Source organism: Arvicola amphibius, chromosome 14 (assembly GCF_903992535.2).
Source record: "Arvicola amphibius chromosome 14, mArvAmp1.2, whole genome shotgun sequence".
NCBI lineage: Eukaryota > Metazoa > Chordata > Mammalia > Rodentia > Cricetidae > Arvicola > Arvicola amphibius.
In genome coordinates, this window is record NC_052060.1 from 51,107,817 (window position 1) to 51,132,017 (window position 24,201).

Genomic DNA, 24,201 nt, shown 5'->3' on the forward strand with positions numbered 1-24,201 from the left:
TTCAGAAAGGATCGTACATATTTGATGCCATCTTTGATATCACTATCTGATAGTACAGCCACATACCACCTTTGATAGTATCGAGTCCCCAGTCGCTAGCCCCTGGTCCATAATGAGAACACAGTAAATATCGACTAGAGGATTCAGACTACCAGACTGACTGCAGCTTGATCCAACAACGCCTCTGCTCTGAGTCCAAAACAAGGAGCTTTCACAACCTCCTGTCACTACGGGCTTACCAGCCAGCTCCAGGAGCTCCTGCACCAACAGTGCTCTGACTGGAACTATGGGAGATGCATCTAAGTCCCTGAAATATCTTAGGAGTGTGATACCTCATAACTGGAAAATAAGTAACACCCCTACCCTTACGAAAACAATAACAAAAAGGCATAATGTGGTGTGGTGTTTTAGTCTTTGGACTTACTCTTTGCTCTTTGTGGGGCCCCACCACCCAGCTCCCAAATAAATCACACGGAGGCTTATTTTTTCTTATAATCACCTGACCTAAGCTTGGCTTGTTTCTTGCTAGCTTTTCTTAACTGAAATTATTCTTTGCCTCTAGGCTTTTTCCTTTTCTTCCTTCTGTGTACCTTACTTTCCTTCTTACTCCATGGCTGGTTCGGTGGCCGGGTGGCTGGCCCCTGACGTCCTCCTCCCCTTGTTCTCTCGTTTCTCCCTTTTTTTCTCTCATTTCTCCCTCTATTTAGACTCTCTGCCTGCCAGCCCTGCCCATTCAGCCCTTTATTAGGACTGTCAGGTGTTTTAGACAGGCAAAGAATCACAGCTTCACAGAGTTAAAGAAATGCAACATAAATAAAAGTCACACAGCTTAAAATAATATTCCCCAAGAGGACGGAGTACAAAATTGACCTCGGTTCCCAACTCTCTGTATTCTATGAGCATCCATCGGTCTACCTCCACCCCCACGCTGTCGTCACCCCCAGCTCTGAACATCTTTCCACTGATTCCACTTCCCCCTCCTGTAATCCAGTCTCCACATCTGCTGCAGGAGTGTTAAGGTACAAAACAGATTGTGTGCCTGTCCTTCTTTAAACGTTCCCTGGCCTTTGCACTCAGAAGAAAATCTAGACCCCTCCCCTTGATAGAAAAGCCCTGTGTGATCCAACTGTCACCCCTCTATTCTCAAGATGCAGCCTTTCCCCGCTAGTGGCTCTCACTTCCCTAAAAGATACCTTTCGGTCACCAGGACCCCTTTCACCTGCTATATCACAACGCCACTGCTCAGATATCACCATGGAGACAGCTTCCCTTTGTCATAGGCTTGAATTTCTTACTGGAGGAGCGTCACACTTCCTGCAGCATAACTTTACATTCCAGAACTGGTTAGAAATGAGTCCTTTCACCGGTAGGGCACCATTTCTGGGCATCCATGTAAGAGAGATTTCTTCTCTATTCTCTACTTGGTACTTGTCTGGCTGCCTATGGGTTTTATTTGTAAAGCCCAGGACTCATATAGATTTTTCTCTAAACAACTCCAGAGTAGGGAGTCCTAAGAAACCTGCTCACAGGTATAATGTAGGAATTTACCTCTCCCTTTTACCCCCAACGTCAAAACACTTGTGTTCCTTGTCAATTAATTCATAAAAGAATTCCTGGCTTCCCTGGTATTCCAAAACCCTTTTAAGACACAATTTAAGTTATTTAAGGAGCATTTGTCAGAAGTAATAAAATACACTTATTTTTAAAGTAAAATATTAGCTTATACCAAAATTAACATACTATTGTCTCTCCAATTTTGACAGAATGTCACAACTTGAAACAACTTGAAAGCCGCAGAACTAGAAGAAAATGTAAAGAGAGCGGGCAGTGGTGGCACACGCCTTTAATTCCAGCACTCGGGAGGCAGAGGCAGACGGATCTCTGTGAGTTTGAGGCCAGCCTGGTCTACAAGAGCTAGTTCCAGGACAGGCTCCAAAGCCACAGAGAAACCCTGTCTCGAAAAACCAAAAAAAAAAAAAAAAAAAAAAAAAAAAAAAAGTAAAGAGAGCAATTCACCATAAATCTGAGGGAGGCTGCTTCATTTTCATAGAATATTATAATAAGATAAAATCAGTATAATGTGAAAGAATTCCACTGACATTTTCTCAATTACTTAATATGGCTCTATGGCTTTTGAGTATCAGAATTATAGCCTCTAATTTGGCCTACACATTATGAGAAAAAATAAAGTATGAAAAAATATCCTATATTTTAAAGTTAAGAAGTTAAAATATATAGGTATATATTTCATTTGTATGTAGTATAATTCACTCAAATGAAAAATAAATCAACTCCTTTGATTCAACTACAAATTGCCTTACAGTCATACAAACTGCAAAGCTGAAACCTTTACCTTATACTCATGGGGGTAATCCCCTGTCCAGTTAAGAAAGATGAGGAAAGATTCTTAAAAACAAATATAAGCTTGAAAATCACAATTCTCTCTCTCTCTCTCTCTCTCTCTCTCTCTCTCTCTCTCTCTCTCTCTCTCTCTCTCTCTCTCTCTCTCTCTCTCTCTCTCTCTCTGTTGTGTGTGCATGCATCCAAACGAAGAACCTTAACTAGAATACTAAGCTACTTAACAAGCCCTCTGGCACTGTGCTAGATCTTCAGCTTGAAAACTAAATTCTCAAGAGGGCCACGGAAACCATCCTCACCGTCTTAATTCGGGTTTTTATTGCTGTGAAGAGACACCGTGACCATGGCAACTCTTACAAAGGAAAAACATTTCATTGAGAGTAGCTTAGTGCTTCAGAGGATTACTCCATTGTCCTCATGGAGGGACATGGCAGCATGCAGGCAGACATGGTGCCGGAGAAAGAACTGAAAGTTCTACATCTTGATCTGCAGGCACCAGGAAGTGAATTATAACACTGGGTGTGACTTAAGTCAGAGCCCACCCCTGCAGTGACACACCTCCTCCAACAAGGCCACACCTCTGAGTAGTGCCACTCCCTTTGGAGGCCATTTTCTTTCTAACCATCACACTCGCTGAGCCTATTTTCGTATGAGATCTCTGTGGCCTGAATTTGTAGAGGTGCACCCAAGAACATAAAACAACTTACGAAGACAAGATTGGAACCTAAGTCTCCCCATCCTCAAACAATGTTTTTTCATAAATCACAGAGCCTCTCAGAAACCTAAAGGTTGGGAGCCAGCTGGGTAAGAGAGCTACAGAAACAGTAACCAGCCCCTCACAGGCGGCTTGAATATCAGATTCCTGACTCACAGTCGTACTAAAGCCTTCTAGTTTGCTGATCCCATCCTAACATTGCTGTCTAGTAAATATTATTTAATATTGGTAAACTCAAAATTAAACCCTTCAAACCAGTGGTTCTCAGGAGAAGTCATCTGCCCCTTAGTCCCCAAAGAAGTGTTTGGCAAAGACTAGATACATTCTCCAGTTGTCACAGCTGGGCCAGGGAGACATACTAGTGACAGTCAGAAAATAGAGACCAGGCTTCCTGTAATAGAAGTCCTCAATTTCTAAATAGAAAGACCACTCTAAAACTGGACCAGCCTAAGAGAACTCACGAGGTAATTGACAATCGTGTTTACATAAAAGAAATTAAATAAGAAATTTACATAAGAAAAAGACAGGTGGCAGTACACACCACATGTCTTTAATTCCAGGACTCAGAATGCAGAGACTGGTGGATTTCTCTGAGTTTGAGGGCACCCTGGTCTACAAAGCAAGTTCTAGAATAGCCAGAGTTGTTACACAGAGAAACCCTGTCTCGAAAAGCCAGAAAGGAAGGAAGGAATGAAGAAAGGAGAGAGAAAGGAAGAAAGAGAGGAAGGAAAGAAAGAAGGAAGGAAGGAAGGAAGGAAGGAAGGAAGGAAGGAAGGAAGGAGAAGGAAGGAAGGAAGGAAGGAAGGAAGGAAGGAAGGAAGGAAGGAAGGAAGGAAGGAAGGAAGGAAAGAAGAAAACAATATACTCAGTACTCAGATTCAAGGTCACACACTAGTTTGCTTAAATCAAATGATAAGCTGTGTTACTGTTTAAGGATTTGTTTAAATTCTAGAATGAAACACAGAGAACTTGGTGTGATTTAAAGAGAACGTTTTCTCTATAACCACCCAACCCACTACCGCAGTCATCACCATGAATATGGTTCCCCTTAGGACAATGATAGTTTTGCTACAAAGTGCTTTATTATAGAAAGTGGATGGCTATCTTCCTCGTGTTAACTAGAGAATAAGGGAACTAATAAGACAATGTGGTTAGAATCCTAATTTGTTTTATTTGGTTACTTGTCCTGTTTCATGCCATTGTTGCATTGGGGTTGCCTCGCCCTGCCTTGTTGCATGTTATTTCATTGGATCATATTTGTGGTGAACTGATTTGCTCTGAGGAACAAGCTGAAATGAATTTGGTAGTGTCAGCAGGAGGGAGAATCTGTTCGTTTTTCTATGGTACATTCCTCCTTTGGAGTCAAATATAGGATAGATGTTTTGTACTGAACCGTCAAAGAGATTTTGTAAATGTCAGAAACATGCTCCAATGGTTCAGTCACACAGCTGTTTATTATTTTTGCCATGTTGATTCAGAATGGATCAAATTTGCTCTAGCCCCTGCATCCACTATCACTAAGAAGGGTGTTCCTGCAACCAAGCAGGCAGCTTCTGAGAACCACTTTTGTACATTCTCTTATTAGAATATTAAGCACAGATCATGCAAACTATGAAACACCTATCGGGCATCATGTGAGCGCTCTCCAGCCTACTTAAGTGACCACATGGTATTTGTTCTAGCTGTCACAACGGAACCCGAGTTAGCAGCCTTACTAATAAAGGGTGCTGAATAAGAAGCCAGTTACAACGTCAATAATATTTGAAACCAGCTGGAGATGAAGTCTTCTCTTTACCATCTTATTAACCATGATCTGAGTTTGACTCAATATGATGTTAGTATTCGGTTCACCTCAGATAAGTTAATTTTGAGCAGATGTGTAAGACATGAACCATGAGGGCTGCTGATTCATTTTGGAAAATGTCAGCACAATCTTGGCATCTTAATGTACCTATTTAGCCTTCTTGCTTTCTAAATTAATACCAACTTTTAACATTGTTAAATTGTGTAGTAAGAACTATCGAGGCTCTAGGGTGTGTTAGGCACTATTTTTCTCCCAGAATATTGAAAAGCGACAGACATTTTTATCAAACCTTAGGTGCTTTCCACAGTGCTGTGCTCTATGGCATGGAGAAAAAAAAAGAAATATTTAGTTGAGGAGAAAGGAAGTGGCAATGACAGGTAGTTGTAGTGGATACAGCGTTCTAAAGTAGTAATGAGAGCTCAATGAGTCTCCTGTGATAGAATGAGTAGGCAGAAGTGTGTGCAAGTGAACGCATTTAGAAAAGAACTTGGGATGTCAGGCATGATGGGCATGCCTGTAATCCCTGTACTCGGGAGGCTGGCACAGGAGAAGTGGGAGTTTGAAGCCAGTTGAGCTACAGAGAAAAAACCTATAGGAAGAAAAGAAGGAAGAGAAGGAAGACAGGAAAGAGAAAGAGGAGTAGGGGGAAGAGAAGGAGGGGTTAGGATGTGCAAGTAGCTGACTATAGACAGTTTGTAGGCTGTGTTGATAAAGACCACACCTTGAGAGGAGGCAATAGGATGAAGTGTCTAAGAACATCTCTTCCGTGTTTAGCTGACATGAGTTTTTGTCCTGCCTCTGATCCTCATTCGCTGGTTACCCAGTTGTTCCATTTTCTGATGTGTGACCTGGAAACACAGCACACGGAAGGAGCGCAGAGTGGATGGTGAGCCACACTGCTAAGAAATTTATGCTTCTTCTTGGAATGAGAGCCCCTGGATGGTTAACAGAATGATGGTTAACAGAACTCCAGGTTCTAAGAGGAATGTCATTAGTATGGATAGACTGATCTTTCTGGCTTGCAGAAGGCCAGCTTCTACCTTTAGCCCAGTACAAAGAACAAAATATCTCTGCTTCTTTTCATGATGGTGTTGATCTCTTTACAGGGCCCACCCTCGAGACCCAATTATGTCTCAAAAACTCCAGTGCAGACCACAGGGTTTAAAATTAGGACATTATTCAGTGGTCAGGAGATGCAGGCATTAAGCCATAATATATGATTTACATTGAAAATAAAGAAGTTTTTGACAATGATTAGAAAGACACAGTTTACAGATTCATGAAGAATATAGAAACAATGAAGTTTCTAGCTTTTGTGATTAGGAGGGTGCTAATAGAAATACCTATGCTGTATTAACATTTTACATCTCAGTTTATTTAATTTGTTAAAATGGGCAAACAGTTCCCAAGAAAAATTAAGTTTCTAGGTTATTCAGAATTGTGGGTCACAGTTAAGAACAAGAGCTTCTAAATATGGAAACAATTATGAGTCATGTGATTTGCACGACAACAATTGGCAATTGCAGAGGTTGGGTCTTGGTTAATATCAAATCAAAAGCAAATTATCTACATATTGTGCTTTGTCTTCATTTCGTTTAGGGCCCCCAAGGACCAAGAGGTCAGCCAGGACCTCCTGTGAGTTCATTTATGTTTATATCTGTTTGTCCTTGATTAATATACAGTTGCCTGGTTTGAGATATTTACCAACTGGGTTTGGATTTGTTTCATTTTTATTATTATTATTATGTTGCAGGGTCCTCCAGGAGCACCTGGTCCGAGAGTAAGTTATCTTGGTTCGTTTGGTTCTGTTTTGTCTTAGAATATCAACCTTTGGTGGGAGGTTATGGGTGTGTGTGTTTGGGAGAGGCACTAATGTGTATGTGTGTGGAGTGTATATGTGTTTGTGTGTGTGTTGTATTGTGTGTGTGGAAACCAAAGGAAGATGCCAGCTCTCCGTGTTCTCTCACCCATCTTATGCCTTTGAGATGGGTTTTCTCACTGAACCTGGCACTAGCTTGGTTCCAGAAATGCCTTATCCCAAAGCTGGGGTTTGCAAGCTTGCTCAAGCATCCCCGCGTTTTAACATGGATGCTGTGGCCGACTCATGTCCTTATGCCTGAGTGGCAAGTGCTCTTATCCACTGAGCTATCTCTCCACCCTATCATGTGAACTTTAAACTTTGAAGGTCATCCCATCCTTCTGGTATACCTTAGTTCTTTTTGCTAGCCAGCCCCAGCCCAACTATGAGAACTGGAATCCAAGCCTTTTATTTCTTATCTAGAAAAGAGATTATATTTCCTGCTTTTGGTTCATTTTGAACATTGAGCACCAGAACAGTACATAATAGGTACCCCATTTCTTCTTGTTTCTGGAACCTGGCTCTTTCTTTTCAATCTAAAAAAAAAAAAAAAAAAAACAAAACAAAAAAAAAAAAAAAAAAAAAAACACGGAGTTCTCTTCTTAGGTTTTACATTAATCCTTTTCAGTTGTTAGTGTCTGGAAAAACCATCAGACGTCTCATGTGTTTGCTTTTGCTCGAACTACCACAACCTAAAACGTGCTAAGCTCATTTGAAAATAACATTTCAATTTCTTTGCCTATTATCTCTGATATTCCAACATTCTAAGTTTAGTCTCTTTTCTTATATACTGTCATTTTCTGAAACCTCTTTGGCCCCACTTTTGACCCCATGATTCTGATTTGGGGTCTCCCCATACCCCCAATCTCAGCTGTACCTCTTTCCATCAGTCTCCTGTCCACATGCAGTGGCAAGTGATCATGTTTCCTTCCCAATGGCATCTGCTGTTTGCTCCGAGCAATGGTCAGCCTTATGCTTCCCGAGCCACAATTATTTCCACATGCTGTTGCTGTGTCATTTAGATCACGGTAGCTCCGGGTGGCTGTCCACGGTGTTCCCCGCTCCGCAGAGTGGGAACTCTGCATTTCCCTCAGTTTTGCTTTGCATCTGGGAATCATTTTCCAGCAAATGTCAGAGATCTTTCATTCACCCTGGGCCTCTGTGCTCTTCCTCGTTCTCTATATCCGTGCAACGCATGGACCGCAAGTTGTCTTCTGCCCTGGTTCATTGCCTCCCCACCTTGTGAGAGCTTTGAGAAATTGTGGCTGTCATCCTAAAACAAAATAAGTTCTGAAGAATCACAAAATTAATGGCAAGCTAGAAAGTCGTGAAGAACTTTTTTGTATTTAAGTACCTAATTAGGGGGCATATTCTCTAGTCTCGGCTGAAACTCTATGAGTTTCTACACAGCTAAAGTGAAGTAGATATATGAAATTTTTTTCTTTGAGAAAATAAATACAGATATGTATAGTTTGAGGAACTAAGAGACTTTAAAACTGTGAAGTACCTATGCTTGATAAATAGCCGGTGCTCCAAAAAAGTTGGCCTGTTTGGCTCCTTCTTTGTTCTTTCTCTCTTCTGTCTTCCTGACTCTTGTCAAATATGAAACCACATTTCTTCACACTCTTTGCAGACCAATGCAGGAATGTCAGAAAGTCTAGGGTTTATGCAGTACAAGTCTAAATGACAGTGGTTATGGCCTCCTTGAAATCTGTAATCCCATCTCCTCGTTGCGTCCTGATATATAATTGGAAGCTCTCCTTTTTCATCCATGCTTACTTTTTATGTTTATTTCATATTCAAGTCCTAAATAAACATTTGTTTTTATTTGTTATTTTTGTATCACTTGTATACATTTGTTATTATTAACACACACACAAAATCATATGTTAGGCATCCTAGAACATTTCGGTATTAATCCTCTAAGGGAAGGGCTGGTTTCACTTAGAGAGAAGTGGAAGACAGAAATTGGCACGTGTAGTGATGCTATAGCCACATCACTAAGGAAGTAGAGAATTACAAATTCAAGGCCAGCTAGGCCAGCGTAGTGGGACTCTGCCTTAGAAACAAAGCAAAGGATTAGAAGTTCTCTCAGTAATTATTCAGGAATTTTTACATCGTGACAAAGTTCACACAAATATAACCGACAAAATGGTTTTGCAGAACCATTTCGTGCTCAGCAGTAATGGCATACTGAGGTTTTATTAGTGATTGGCTTTTATTGAAATAAGATTCATATAACATGAAAATTACAAGTGTTATCATTTAAGAACACATGACATTAGATTTGTAATGTGCAGCCATCACTAATAATTTTAGAAAATTTTGTCATCCTGGAAAAATCCCCATGCCCATTACATTAATCAGTCACTGCTGCTTCTATATAATATCTATACATATTACATATATGCATGTGTGTAGTGTATGAGATGTGTGCAGGTCGTGTATGCATGTGTTCACACAGCCTCCATATATGTGTGTATATATGTGTGTATATAGTTTCTTCAAGAGTGCAAGTTGGGTTCAGTATTCAGTGGAAGATGGGACAAGTTCAGTGAACCTCCCCAGCATTCTTTTGTAAGAGTGTATAGAGAAAGTAGATCTGGGGAAAAGGCTCGGTGGGCTGCAGTACATACTGGGAAAGAAAAAGACCTGAGTTCAAATCCCCAGCACCCATGTCAGAAGCCAGACATGGACCCCCGCCCCTGTAGCCCGGCCTTGAAAGGGCGGAGATGCAGAAGATCTCTGGACAGCCAGCCCGCTAGACAAATGTCAAGCTGCAGCCTCAGTGAGAGACCCTGCCTCAAAAAGTAAGAGAATTAGAGGAAGATTACAACATCTTCACTTGCCCATGCAAATGTATGTACGTGCATACACTACACACACAGATGCTACACACACATGCACATCTAGATGGAGAGAAGTGACTGTGTGAACACAAGCATGTACTACATGTGCACATCCCATATACACACATTAACATATATTATATATGTTGTATGTTATGCAGTATGTATATGTTTATGTGTATATATACACACATATATATTGAAAACAGAAATGATTAATGTAACAGGCACGGGTTTTTTCCAGGGTGATAAAATTTTCTGAAATTACTAGTGATGGCTATACATTACAAATTTAATACCATATGTTCTTAAATAATAAAACTGGTAAATTTCATGTTCTATGAATCTTATACCAGTAAAAACCAACCATTAATAAAACCTCAGTACATCATTACTAATGAGCATGAAATGGTTCTGCAAAACCATTTTGTCGCCTATATTTCTGTGTGAACCGTCACGATGTAAAAATTCCTTACATCGGCAAGATGAAGGAAGTCTGAGATATCTAACCCAGCCTCCCCACCCGCACCCGCCCCATCGAAGCCTATGGAGTTGACTCACAGTCCCAGGTGCAGTGGAAAGCTGACAATTCCAGGGGAGGAGTACGTGTTGATGTGATGTGTGTGTGTGTGTGTGTGTGTGTGTGAGGCTCTGGTGATGACCAGACAAGGGTCTGTGGGGTACACACTTAGAAAGCCGTGAGCAAATCTACCCCAGGATGCTAGAGACAGTCCTTTGTGTGCTGAATGAGTAGCAGGACGGGAATGTGGGGGTGCATTTGCGTGTGTGTGAGAGTGCATGTGCACCTACCTGTCTATGTGTGGGGGTGTGCATGTGTATGTGTGGGCATGCATGTGTGTATGAGTGCACATGTGTGCGTATATATGTACATGTGTGTGCTTGTGTGTACATGTGTGTGTGTGCCTGTGCATGTATGTGTGGTGGTGGTGGTGGGGATGTGTATATAGACAATAACCAATACAAGTCAATCAATGTGATAAAGAATGTCGGCTGATCTCGCCTAGTTCGCGGGTCAACTGTGAGAACCAGAGAGGTGAACTGTGAGGTGGCAGAGAGGTCCTGGCTTCAGAGGCCAGAAGTTCTTCCACCAGAGAGGGTCAAGGCCTCAAATTGATGCCTAGTCCTGCAATGTCACCCACCTTGAGACTTGTGAACTCAGAAATGCAACAATCCCCAAAACCCTGAATTGCCCAGGCTGAATCCGTGTGACACATTAACAGGGGAGAGAGTTGGGAGGATTATTTTCTGGCAAACTCTGATGAGATGCACCTAGTTTCTGGCATTTGGGACTGTGAGGTGACTCGCTAGTTACCAGTCTGCTCACTCTTCTTCTGTTTCCTATTGCATACGCTTGTCTGTAAAAAACGGTTTAAGTGGGTCAGGCGGTGGTGGCACACGGCTTTAATCCCAGTACTCAGGAGGCAGAGGTAGGCTACCCTGGTCTACAAGAGCTAGTTCCAGGACAGGCTGCAAAGCTACAAAGAAATGCTTTCCAAAAAAAAAAAAAAAAAAAAAGTAGTTTAGTGATTTTTTTTTTCCCATGATAATGTGTTTTCTCTCTCTTTATCCAGACTTCGTGAGGAAACTGTTTTGTTTTATTTCATTCTGGGCCCCTTTCCTGCACTTAATGACAGCTTTATACCCAGTGTGGGCAGTTTTATGCCTATGTTTAAAACATTAAGTAATTTTCTTGTTATAATATTATGTTCTCTTAAACTAGAGCACGTTGAAAAGGTTTCTTTTTTTTCTAACTCCCTTCACTGAACTTAGAGCTTTGCCTGTCACTGCTTTGGACCAGCGTCCCAGGCTCACCTCGAGCTCCCAGTCTTGAGTCGGAGGATCACAGTGTCTGCCGCCACACCAGCCCCAAGTGGAAATCATCTGCTCACATGTGAACACTGAGTTGTTACTGAATAGCTTCCCCAAAATCCTCTTAATTCAGTCTGTCTGCGTCTACAAATGAGAAAAAAAATAACAAAGCCAGCATACTGAATTCCTAATATTTGCCAAAGTGTAGAGTGGGCTTTGGGAATAGTCTAGGGATTACAGAAATATGAAGAATGCTGAGAAAATCAGGAGAGCTAAGTCCTATGAAATGTCTTTGTTTCCTAATGCCTCTTCCAAAGATATTACCGTTTTCACGGAGTGGTCATTTGCGCTAACCGTGGTTAAAACTGTGAGTGCTTCAGCATTGACTCAGTACCAGCTTCTACTGCTCCTCCCTGCATCCTTTGCTCAGGCAGACACAAAGATAAGCAGTCATTTCATCTAGGATAGCCTGCTGTTCTTTCGTTCAGTCTTCTGTGATGAACATGTAAATTGTTTGCAACCTTTTGTAAGCACGATCACTGCAAATGTCCTGTCAATATGACTATTGTTTTATCACGTGTAGAATACCTTAAGGCCAATCCCCAAAGCTAAGGTGGAACCAGCTTCCCTCCTGTCACTCACGGTGACAAAGCACCTAAGACAAACAGATTGAAGGAGTAAAGGTTTATTTTGACTCGTAGTTTCCGAGGTTCTGTGAGTAGTCTCTTGGCTACGTTGCTTTGGGCTTATGACATCACAGATGGTCAGAGTGGAAACCAAGAGAGAAGGAGACTGATGTCCCAAACTGAAGTCACACTCCTAATGACTTAGCTTCTTCCTAGGAGATCCCATCTCCTGACTGTTCTACTAAACCCGCTCCGTGCCACAGACTAGTGACCAGGTCTTTCACGTGTGGTCCTCTGGGAGATGCTCCAGATACAAGCTCTGCTGGATAATCAGCATACTTACACAGTATTTTTTCATTTTGGTACCACATATCTTGCATTAGTAAATACCTACAGTGTTTTTGTTTTGTTTTGTTTTGTTTTGTTTTTTTGGTTTTTCGAGACAGGGTTTCCCTGTAGTTTCTAGAGCCTGTCCTGGAACTAGCTCTTGTAGACCAGGCTGGCCTTGAACTCAGAGATCCGCCTGCCTCTGCCTCCCGAGTGCTGGGATTAAAGGCGTGCGCCACCACCGCCCGGCAATACCTACAGTTTTGAAGCCAATGTCACCACCCATTTCCAGAACCTTTCTCTTCTTCCCAGACTGAGACTGTATCTATTAAACAATTAAGTCCCTTCTTTCAAGCCCCTGGCAGTTACCAGGTCTTAATGAACTTGACTCGTCTATGGATTAACACGAGTTAATCATGCAGTAGCTGCTTCCTGTGACTGAGTTACCCCCCGTATACACACACACACACACACACACACACACACACACACACACGTGCACGTGCGCGCCATAACTTGACTTTTCACCATATCATAAGCATGTATTAGAATTTAATTATGTTTAGTCCTAAGTAATATGCCATTAAATTTATATAATACATTTGGGCTATCCAGATGAATGGTTTTTTTGCATGCATCTTTTGGCCATTTTAAATAATATTACCATGTCCAAGAGATATATAAATAGTTGAGTCCCAACTTAAGTGTCCCCTTCTCTACTTTGGGAGGGGGAGGGCAATATTTCAGATTGAATTGAGGACCTCATATGCTTAAGGTGTCCAACCTTCACGTACGTGCATGTATATGAGGCTGCCTGCAGAGGCCACAAGAGGGCGCCAGATCCCTTGGAGTTGGTGTTGCAGATGGTTGTAAGCCCTGTTGGTGCTGGCAACTGAACTCTGGTCCTCTGCAAGAGTAACAAGCACACCTAACCACTGGGCCATCTCTCCAGCTCCTCGTTAGACTTTTTCTTTTTGCAAAGCAGACTGGTGTTAAATTATGTCAGTTTTTATCTGTCTGAAAATGCCTTAATTTCCCTTCGCGGTTGAACATTGAACTCGTCTTTCCACACTGCACGCTGCCACTCTGCCTTCTCACTTCTATGGGTTTTGAGCAAAGCCATCTACCACCCTGAATGTCTCCGGACTGTGATAACCCTCTCCTCTCTCTGTCTTTCTCCACAGTGTTGAACGTTCTCTTTGTTTGCTTTCTTTGTCTTCGTTTACTTGAGATACCATATTCCTAAATGGCCTGGGTTTCCTGTCATTCACTATGTAGCCCAGGCTGTCCTCAAATTCATGATCCTGTCACCCCAACTTCCCAACATCTTAGTCCTTAAGCATGAGGGAAGTTCATGGAGTTCTTAGATATTGTATATTAATGTATTAATGTTTCTCATCAAATTTGGCAGGGGTGTAGCCATTACTTCAAATATTTTCTCTCCTCCCTTTCCATTCTCATTATACCTATGTCTGTCTGCTTGGCGGTGTCCATCAGAACTGTACATTTCTGTTTATTCATCTTCATTCTCGTTATCTTTGAAGTCCAGCTGTGCTCTTCAACACAGCTGTTTCTAGGTGGGCCTTTTCAATGTCAGTACTGTCTCTGCTTCAGAATTCTTTTCTTTAATAAGATGTATTTGCCGTTCTTTAGTCCTATAAAATGTTTCTTTTAATTCTCCAAACATTGCCAAGTCAACGTCATTGTCTTATTCAATCTGGGATTTCTCACAGACAGTTCCTTTTTTAGTTTGTTTTAGGAGGAGCACACGTCAGTCTGCACTTGCAGAGGTCGGAGAACAGCTTGTTAAGGCAGCTCTCCCCTCCACTTGTGGGTCGTGGGAACTGAACTCAGGTTCAAGCCTCAAAGACTCAAAGACACAAACACACAAATGCTTGAGTTCTTTATATAAATTGGCATAGCATTTGCCTACAACTTACAACCTTTAAATTATCCGCAAATGCTCCTGTAACCTTTAAGTTAAAATTGCATATAAAATACAGTGTAATAGAACCATTTATTACACTGTATTGCTTAGAGAATAATGACAAGAAAAAGGAAGAAACTTTTTATACTTTTGATCCTGTTTGTTTGAACCTGAAGATGCAGAATCCTCAGATATACAGAACCAACTGTATTCTTATTAAAAAGAAGACATTTTACATAGTATAATGCCACATCCCCAGAAATCACATTGTTGCCCTCAACCTGAATTATTCTTGTTGCTTTTCATTGTCGTTAGTTGACGTTTCTGAATGATGTCATCTCTACTTCTTTGCTATGTGTGAACATGGAAGTTACTCCTCAGCTTAGTGCTCAGCTAATTTCTGTCCTAGATTTTCTACTAGGTTTTCTTAGGCACTGGGGACGATAAGGCTGCCATTTGCTAATGGGGTCTGTGTGTAATTGTGGTCCCATTTCAGTGCTCAGCCAGGAAGCTGACAATTCCACCTTAACTTTCACCTGCTGTCACAGAGCCTCAAGATCAGCCAAGGCTGATGGCATGGCACCTCTGGGGTCTCTCTGGCACATATGACATCATAGGAGGTTTCAGATTCTGGGATAGGGTCATAACTTTTCAAAGTCTCTAAGACATCACATTCTCTAGCTTTTCCTTGGGAACGTTTGGTTATCCCAGTGGCTACTTCATTCTCTACTGTTTTAGACAAAGTTTAAAAATTTACTGCACATACTTTTGGAGAACGCTCCCACGGATAACCTTGTGTTGTACAAGATGACCTCTGGATTGGGTGAAATAAAGACGATCTTAGATGTCTTCCAGGGAGCTGCCAGAAAGGTCAGATAATGCCAATATCCAGGAAGGAAGTAAAACTCCGAAGTGACTTCAGTCCTCTTCTGTTCCTCCTGTGGCGATCACATTTTGCAGGCTGTGGACTTTAGTCCAAACTCAAAATTGAAATAAATTTTGTTTACAAGTCCTTTGGCTCTTATTTGTAATTCTAAAAGTGGACAGTACCTCGTCATATGAAATAGATGGTTGTTCAGATGATCCGAGTCAATACAATAATAGAAATAGTAAAAGCAAACAGCAAACCCATTGACTTCAGAAAGGTGAGTTCTTACCTTTCATCACTACCTAAACACTAAAGATGTGCAAAAGCGTAGCCAATAGCACACTTATGAGTTGTCTGTTTGCTTTAAAAAAACAATACATAGAAATATTTTGACAATTTTATTATATAATAAATGTATTGATATTTTCAGCAATTTAATAACTCATTTTAAATTTTATGTTCATATTTCTACTTTGGCAAATACCAACAGTTATAACTTATATAAGCAAAAGTCTTATAAGGTACTCAGTTATAATTCTTGTTGGTTTGGGTTCTGTGGTTTGTGTTATTGAAGATGGAACCCATGGCCTAATATATGCTTGGGGAGTGCTTTACTCTGAATTACAGTCCCAGTCCCATTCTGTCATATTAAAAGTCTGAGAGTCTTCTAATTCTAAAGAGTTTGAGAGCCACTGCTAGGTGTTCTAATTAATACTCTTAATCACACACCAGGAGCCAGCATGCTCCCGTAATCCCAGTAACGGGGGTGCTGAGGCAGGAGGATAGTGAGTTCAAAGACATCCTGTCTTACTTTGTCTCAGATCGTAAGGTGGTTGGTCTACAGAAAACGTCCTAACCTTTTCTGCACCTCAGACAGGCCATGCCTCCTGGACTTTCTCCAGGCCTGTTATTTCTTCTTGGGAACTCCTCTCTCTTTCCTTAGCCATTCTCTCTCCTCATTTCCACTCCGATGTCACCACCACAGGGAAAGGTTTGCCTCCCAATGTCTTTTTTTAAATATTATTTATTTATTATGTATACAATATATGCCTGCAGGCCAGAAGAGGGCACCAGACCTCATTACAGATGGTTATGAGCCACCATGTGGTTGCTGGGAATTGAACTCAGGACCTTTGGAATAGCAAGCGTTGCTCTTAACTGCTGAGCCATCTCTCCAGCCCGCCTCTCAATGTCTTGCTCCCTAATTTCTCTCATGGCCCCAGGCACTTTTCTTCCATCGCACGTATAACAGTTTATAATTGTGTGGTTGTAGAGCGTGTGATAAGGGCTTGTTTCCCCTCTAACATCGCTCCACTGGGGCAATGCTCTTTCTTGCTTACCATTTTCTCGTCGATATTTATTATAGTGTTTGGAAATGCATGTATGCAGAATGAGTGAGTTCTTTCCCAGTATGAAAATCACATGTGAAGACAAGGGGCAAAAGTGGTTTTTATTGGTTGTTCCATCGTCTCCAATGGCTTTTCCGATTACCAAGCATGACTTGAGAATGAGCTGTTGAGATGCAGCCTCTATCCTGTGGGCCTGCTAATAAGGCATCCCATCCCGGCATCCCGGTCTTTCTGAGATGAATCAGATGACTTGCCTAACTTACACAGATGTGATTTTCAGAACCTTCCCCGAGTCCAGGCTTCTTCACTTCCAAGACATTTTTTTTAATTATAAAAAGACTATTACAAATGGTCATACTGAGTTTTTCTCTTAAAATATCTTTTTATTAACTGCAGGAGCAGATCGAGTTTGTGCTGTTATTTCTTTGGGGACTAATGGTACATTTTCCAACTTCAGAAATTGTTTGAAAGACCACAAAAGTATCAGATTGGGCTCTCGCGGTGGCTACCACAGAACTGCAGAATTTTATTCCACTTTCCTTCCAAGAATAGAACTGTTAAAAATGACTACAGTTATTTATTCTTCAGTGTGCAGTTTATCACATGGGGGCATTGTGTTTCATTCTCCTTCCATTTGAGAAGTGATCCTTGCACACTTTCGTGCAGCAGGAACAAACAGCTTCTATTGGTAAGCGTTAGACCAGGTCCTCCTTGAAGGAGACCTGTGGGATCAGGATGAAAGCCATATGTTGTGTTTTATATGAAATAACTAAGAATTATTTTCAAGATTCGTAGCCATAAGAGTTGCAGATTCCATTCAGATCAATCTAGAAGCCTTTACCAGCAAGGTTTCCGGAACATTCTGAACACATAGTTCTTCAGAACACCGTTTTGATCTTATTGCAATCTCAAATGGTTTTGTTTTGCACAGAGACAAATGGATATCCATGCTGCTATTCAGGCCCTGGTTGCATCAAATTCTGCCCTGCAGATGGAGGTAATACATCTGGCTCTATTTGTGTTGGCAGTTTCAATATTCAAATTAAACAGGGGGATATTTTTTGAAAGCCGAAATGTGGCATTATCTCAAAAGTCGTATTTAAAACAGAAAATCTGAAATTGTTTTCAAGTGTAATAAAACAGAAATACATGCACAGGATGTCTCATAAGGAAACTATTTCAAGCAAAAAACTTAGGACCTTTAAAGACCTTATTTTTGAAGGGCTTTGGTGTGGTTGGGGAGGTAGGAAGGTAAAATGAGCCATGTTTCTTATGGTCGGATTTGTCTTGATCACTCATTAATCTCAGAAAGGAAAAAAAGAGCATGCTCACCCCTTTGCTAAACCTAGTCAATCATCTGTGTGTTGTGTGCAGTCTAACAGTAGAACAGAGAACTCAAAGAAGATAAATGTTAGTGTGTGAAGAAGACTCCATGCAGGTCATGGACATGTGTTAGGAACGAGAATATAAAGCTAGCTGCTTTTCTAGTTCTCGCTGTGTCATGGGTTCTTCATCATGGGTGGTGGACAATTATATAAAAATGTATTTGATAGCTTCAGAATTGCTGTTCTAACTGTGCAGAAGATCATTAAGCTAAATAGTCTTTGGTTCTGATTAATTTCAGTGTATGATTTGTTTTGCAACATTTTTATAGTAAAGTTTGAAATAAAATTTTAAACTCTATTTTATACGGAGTTTTAAAAGCATGGTACCATAGGCATAATAACCCCTTAAGTCTCCTGTCAACTTACAAACTGAACTCTGACCTTCTGTTGGGATCTGGAATTAATAGGCTGATATCCATGCTTAAATATAAGGATATATTCTTTCTACCCTATTCCCAGTTCCCTAAAAAGCAATTAGAATCACAGTCTTATTCTGCCTTGTCCAGAGTTTTATTAGGGTTTTCTTGCTTATATGATTTTTGTGATGACTTGGCAGAGTTACCAGAATACTGAGGTGACTTTAATCAACCACAGTACAGAGATTTTCAAAACCCTGACCTACCTTAGCAGTTTACTGAGCAGCATGAAGAACCCCCTTGGTACACGAGATAACCCAGCACGGATCTGCAAGGATTTGCTCAGCTGCGAGTACAAGCTTTCAGATGGTAAGTCCGTCTCATCAGAGTCTCCTGTCTGAAGTCGTCATTAGAACATTTGAGATCTGCCACGCAGTCAGCTTAGATTGCAGCCACTTCGATAAACCATCAGCAAGAGCCACCAAGACGCCATCACGAAATAGTCTTTAAGGGAGATAGACTGCCGAAATCACCTCGCTCGAGCGACTTTCCCTCACACTTGGTATTTGCTAAGTAGCACATCATACAGGGAAGGCTGACTTCAGGGGTGACAGGCAGGAACACATCCTTGTTTTCAGCAATTCAAAGCCATCAAAGATGACTTTTCAAAAAAAATCATAAATTCTCTACCACAGAACTCCCTAACAATGTAGTTTAATTTAAATATGCCCCAACTAGAGTCAGCAAATATCAAATAAAGTGGTTTGTCATCCTTAGAGTTTCTCATCCTGTTCAGTCAAGTGCATTGGTCAGGCGTATAAAAGTAGGTTTAGAGAAAAATCACTAAAGAAATGTGTGGTGATATTTTGTTTATGCTATAACAAATAAAGCTTGCCTGAATCAGAGTGCAGAGCTAAGCCACTAGTTAGCCATAGAGGCCAGGCACACACCTTTAATCCCAGCACTCTGAGGCAAAGGCAGATGAATCTCTGTGAGTTCAAGGCTACCCTGGGCTACACTAGATTGAACCAGTCTCAAAGAGAAACAGAGCCTGCTCACATCTTGAATCCCAGTACTTGGGAGTCACAGGCCTTTTATCTCCACAGGAAGTGGAGATAGGAAGGGATATAGCTGGGCAGCCAGAGGATTATAAGGTGGGAGGAGACAGGAACTCAGGGCTTTCAGTCTGAGGATTCAGTTGGAGGATTCATGAAAACAGGATACCCCCGTTCAATCTGAGGATTCAGTAGAAGTAAAAAGTCTCTCTAGTGGCTGGCTCCTTTACTTCTCTGTTCTTTCAGCATTTACCCTGATATCCGACTCCAGGTTTTTATCAGTAAGACCAATTAGAACTCATGCTACAGAAATGGTTTAAACCCAGAGGCTCAATTACCACTTAAAAAAGAGAAACACTAACTTCCAAAAAAAAAAAAATGTGTCGTTTTCATTTCTAGCTAGTCTATAATCACCTATAAAGTTACTGCTATATCTTTTTGTTTTGCTAAAAACTTAATTCCCAGAACATGTTGAGTTAAGGTGAGTCCGGTGAGCCCGGATTTGCTTTCTACAGATTAGTTGGAAAAACAAATCTTGTTTAGGATTGGATTCTATAAGACAAACACAGTGAGGTGATGGGGGCAAGAGAGTTAAGAGCTTGCCTAAGTAATGTCCTTCAGTGGAGTGAAGAGCTTAAAACTGGAGGAAATGACAAGAGGACGTGGAGAATGGAGACATCAGGGGGCAGTCGGCCCTGATGGAATAAAGGGAACACTAGAAGGTGTCAGCAGGGAGAAGCGGAGGGGTGACATTGTTGAGAAGGTAGAGTTGCCAGTAGTGCAGGCTAGCGTGTACAGCCTTGGGAGTTAATGGTTGGAGTAAAGGAGACTGGAGAGCCAGGAACAGAGTGGCCAAGGCGTTAGGAGTAGTGTTCATGTGGCTTTAAAAAAAAATATATCAAAGCCGGGCGGTGGTGGCGCACGCCTTTAATCCCAGCACTCGGGAGGCAGAGGCAGGCAGATCTCTGTGAGTTCGAGACCAGCCTGGTCTACAAGAGCTAGTTCCAGGACAGGCTCCAAAGCTACAGAGAAACCCTGTCTCGAAAAACAAACAAACAAAAAAAAATATATCAACAATAAGGTTATACATAGATCTTTCTGAAAGTAATAACAAGACAGAAATTTAAATATTCAAAGCAATATATTCAGTAGTTGCCCTGGGAAAGGACAGCAGGTAATATAACAGGATGATGATCATTGCAACATAGATTATTTCGAGGGAGAACATCTTTAAGAAAGTGATCTGGATGTAGCGGCAGGAAAGACACCTTCCCACGTCCAGCGCTACGAAGCCAGGGCAGAACATGGACGAAAGAACTAGAAAGAGAAGCAATGTTCTCAGGGAAGAGCCAATATTGAATTGGAGCCCTTGGGCTCACAAAAGCTATAAGGCGCATAAAATAGGTTTAAGATAAACTGTATGTCATATTACCATGAAACTCCCGCCAGATCCCCGCTGTGCAACATGCATCTGAATTCAAAGCATGCAACCACACAGACAAGGAACGCTTGATGGAATGACTTTCATTTACACAAAAATATCTCACACAGTAGTAGGAAAATAATCTCTTGAAACAGAAAAGATGATGGGTGAGAGCGTGCATTCTCTCCCTCGGAAAGGACCAGACATCCGTATGGGCTTGTGGTGAGACATCAGCTGTGATTTCTACAAATTTATAAAATATGGGGGATTCCAAAGAAAGGAATCTGATCAAGGTGGATGTCCTCCACCCCTTCCTTCTTTTTCAAGAAACGAGCAGTTCTCCAAATGTGTTTCCTGGATGAGAGTTAGATTTTGTTTGAAACACAGACTCCCAAGCCACACCCAGGACCTAGCAAACCAGCAGTTCTGAGGTGGAGCCCACTGAGTGTGTTGGGACAGATGCATTGCGTTCAATGTAGTTTGAGAGCCACTGTCGTTGAGTACATTCCGTGCCAGTGAACTACCGATTCAGCTAATACGTGTTGTGCAGGCATGTTAGAAGGTTAGAACGACAATACTCAAGGGTGTTTGAAGGCAGGGGAAACTTGGGAGGAGCTAGAGGAATCTCTAAGGTAGAATGGAGCATAATCTCAGCCTGTGGTAGGAAATGACACACTTGATTTTTAAAAAAAAAGATTATTTGACAGTCTTTTCTTCTTAATTCATGAAAACTACAGCACATAATTCAAAAGTTCCTGTTCCTGTATTTGGAATCAAGTGCTGTTTGAATATTCTGTCACGCAGGAATCAGGAGGGTAGCACCATGTCTTTCAGCTGAGTGTTTCCTAAACAACCATTTCATTCTCTGACCTTGCTTTAGCTATGGATTGGCCAGCGGAAATGAGGTGTAGTGACTTAAGCCCCGCCCATTTTCAGATCTGAAGGCCCAAACACAAACGAAACCACTGTTTAATTGCATCTCTTTCTTTCTGAAAAGAAAATGTAATTTTTTAGGTTTTATTTTACAAGTTTTATCTGCATGTGTATATGAGCATCACTTGTTGGCAGAGTCTGTGGGTATCATAAGAGAGTTTTAAGTCTCCTGGACCTGGCATAACGAGACAGTGATGAGCTGCCATGTAGATGTTGGGAATCAAACCCAGATCCTCTGTAGAAGTAGCCAGTGCTCTTAACCTTAGATCCATCTCTCCAGCCCAGTTTTATTGGTTTTAATCATCAGTATTACCCACAAAGATCTATTTTCTTCAGCTAGGTTGAAATCATTTCCATTTTAAATGAAATCTCCATTTTAAACTCTATAAAAATTTAGAACAAAAATGTACATTAACTACAACTTTAATACTAATTGTGTAACTTAAGATCATTCTCTTCTAGTTGACTTTTACCTTTTTTAAAAAAATCTTTTACAATCATTTAATTTGTGTGGACACACACACACACACACGCACCACAGTGAGTATGCAGAGGTCAGAGGTCACTTCTCTCCTTCCATCATGTCCCAGGCGTCAAAGTCAGGCCATGAAGCTTAGTGGTTAGTGCCTTTGTCTACTGAGCTATCCCACAGACAGGCCTTCACCAACACCTACTTATCCATAGTCCAAAGCACCGAACTCAGGCTGTGTATCGTTTTGATAAAAGTTATGAAATGCTTTTTAAATTGATAGGTTCTTGAAGATACAGTTCTGGGTAACAATTTTACATGCTTGTAGCTTTTATCCGTTTGCTAAATATAGGTGTTTACAATCAGTTGTTTTTTAAAAATATTTATTTATTTATTATGTATACAATGTTCTGTCTGTGTGTATGCCTGCAGGCCAGAAGAGGGCACCAGACCTCATTACAGATGGTTGTGAGCCACACGGTGTGGTTGCTGGGAATTGAACTTAGGACCTTTGGAAGAGCAGGCAATGCTCTTAACCGCTGAGCCATCCCTCCAGCCCCATCAGTTGTGTATTTTGACAGATAAGACTGTGATATGTTGACATGTGTCAACATGAAAACCATAGCTCTCAATTTAAGGGGAATAAGAGGCAGTTTACGGGGAGGAGGGGCAATTTTGAGCAACCATGGCCCAGGAACAGGGATTTAGGTTACCCCAAATTTCACCTTCCATCGTGGAAGAGGTTTTGTGAAATACAGAACAAAGAAAGTCATAAATCAAGGTAAGTTTCAAACACACTGGTGGATGCATCAAAGAGATGGCTACAGTGTGACAGGGGTGCTTCATCTAGGCCCAAGATGCTGTCTGGTGACGTTCTTAGTTTTCAGAATAGTGAGAGATATTGGACTGCTCAACCCATGGATTCTGAAAGGTTTCTGCCTGTTAGTCATACGGTGTTAGTCCAGACACAGAGGTGGGCAAAGCAATGGCTGCTCTAGGGGACGCTAGAACTAGCTCAAGACAGGCAATCAGCCTCTGAACATGCACCATTCCAATCTCTCCCCAGTGCTGAAGTTCCGATTAGCCAGTAAGTCTCTGCTGATGCAGATTCTTTTCAGGAGTTTTCGTTCTTAGATGAGACACTATATAAGTCCGTGTAGTTTAATATGAGGTTGAAATAATCTTGTGTTTTTGTTATAAATAGGAAAATACTGGATTGATCCAAATCTTGGGTGCTCTTCAGATGCCTTTGAGGTGTTCTGCAATTTTAGTGCTGGTGGCCAAACATGTTTATCTCCTGTTTCTGTGACGAAGGTGCGTACTGAATTTTAGAACATGTGCTTATGTATTATGTAAACAAGGATTTAAAAACACTCTTTGTCTTCATATAGTTGTGGATTTTTAACCATGAAATTAAAATGTGCCTTTGCCCTTCATTCTCTATCATATATGATAAATATTTTCATTGTTAAAATATTTTTAAAGGTTTATTTTTGTTATATATAGAAATGTTTGCCTGAATGCATGTGTGTGCAACATGTTCATGCCTGGTCCCTGGAGAGGTCAGAAGAGGGCATCAGATCCCTCAAAACTGGATCTGATGAACAGTTTTGATGAATTATGAACAGTTGTGAGCCACGTGGGTACTGGGAATTGAACCCAGGTCCTCTACAATAGCATCAATTTCTCTTAACCACTGAGCCATCTGTCCAGGTCTCATTGTTAAAAAAAAAAGTTAATAAGTGCCATAAATCTTGAAAATTTGTCTGTTTTCTGATTGGTTCAGTGTATCCCATGGATCTTGTTTCTTCAATTCCCTAAAGTTTGTGCAGCATGACACTGTGGTTTTAAACATGCACAGACCTTAGAAAACCTCCAATCAGCAGCACTACTCTGGTCAAAACAATCCATTGCCTACAGCTTTGTTGAAAATTGGATCATCACTAAAGGAATATTGCTACAAACGCCTTCTGCATTTGGGTGATTTTCATAAAACAATCTCCTGAAAGCAAGCATCCACTGACTACTGTTTCAAAGTTTCAAGACTAGTCCTGTAAATGCACTGCTTA

The 24,201-nt window shown here is 41.1% G+C and overlaps 1 protein-coding gene across 1 annotated transcript in view; it reads left to right on the top strand.

Annotated features, from left to right (window-relative positions):
* The window catches only part of Col24a1 (collagen type XXIV alpha 1 chain), a 258,382-nt gene that overhangs the window by 225,666 nt on the left and 8,515 nt on the right, over positions 1-24,201 (top strand). Inside the window, exons 56-60 of the mRNA XM_038311332.1 lie at positions 6,477-6,512; positions 6,631-6,657; positions 17,443-17,508; positions 18,453-18,621; positions 23,337-23,446. Coding sequence (XP_038167260.1) covers positions 6,477-6,512; positions 6,631-6,657; positions 17,443-17,508; positions 18,453-18,621; positions 23,337-23,446 — 408 coding nt within the window. The remainder of the gene's footprint in view (positions 1-6,476; positions 6,513-6,630; positions 6,658-17,442; positions 17,509-18,452; positions 18,622-23,336; positions 23,447-24,201) is intronic.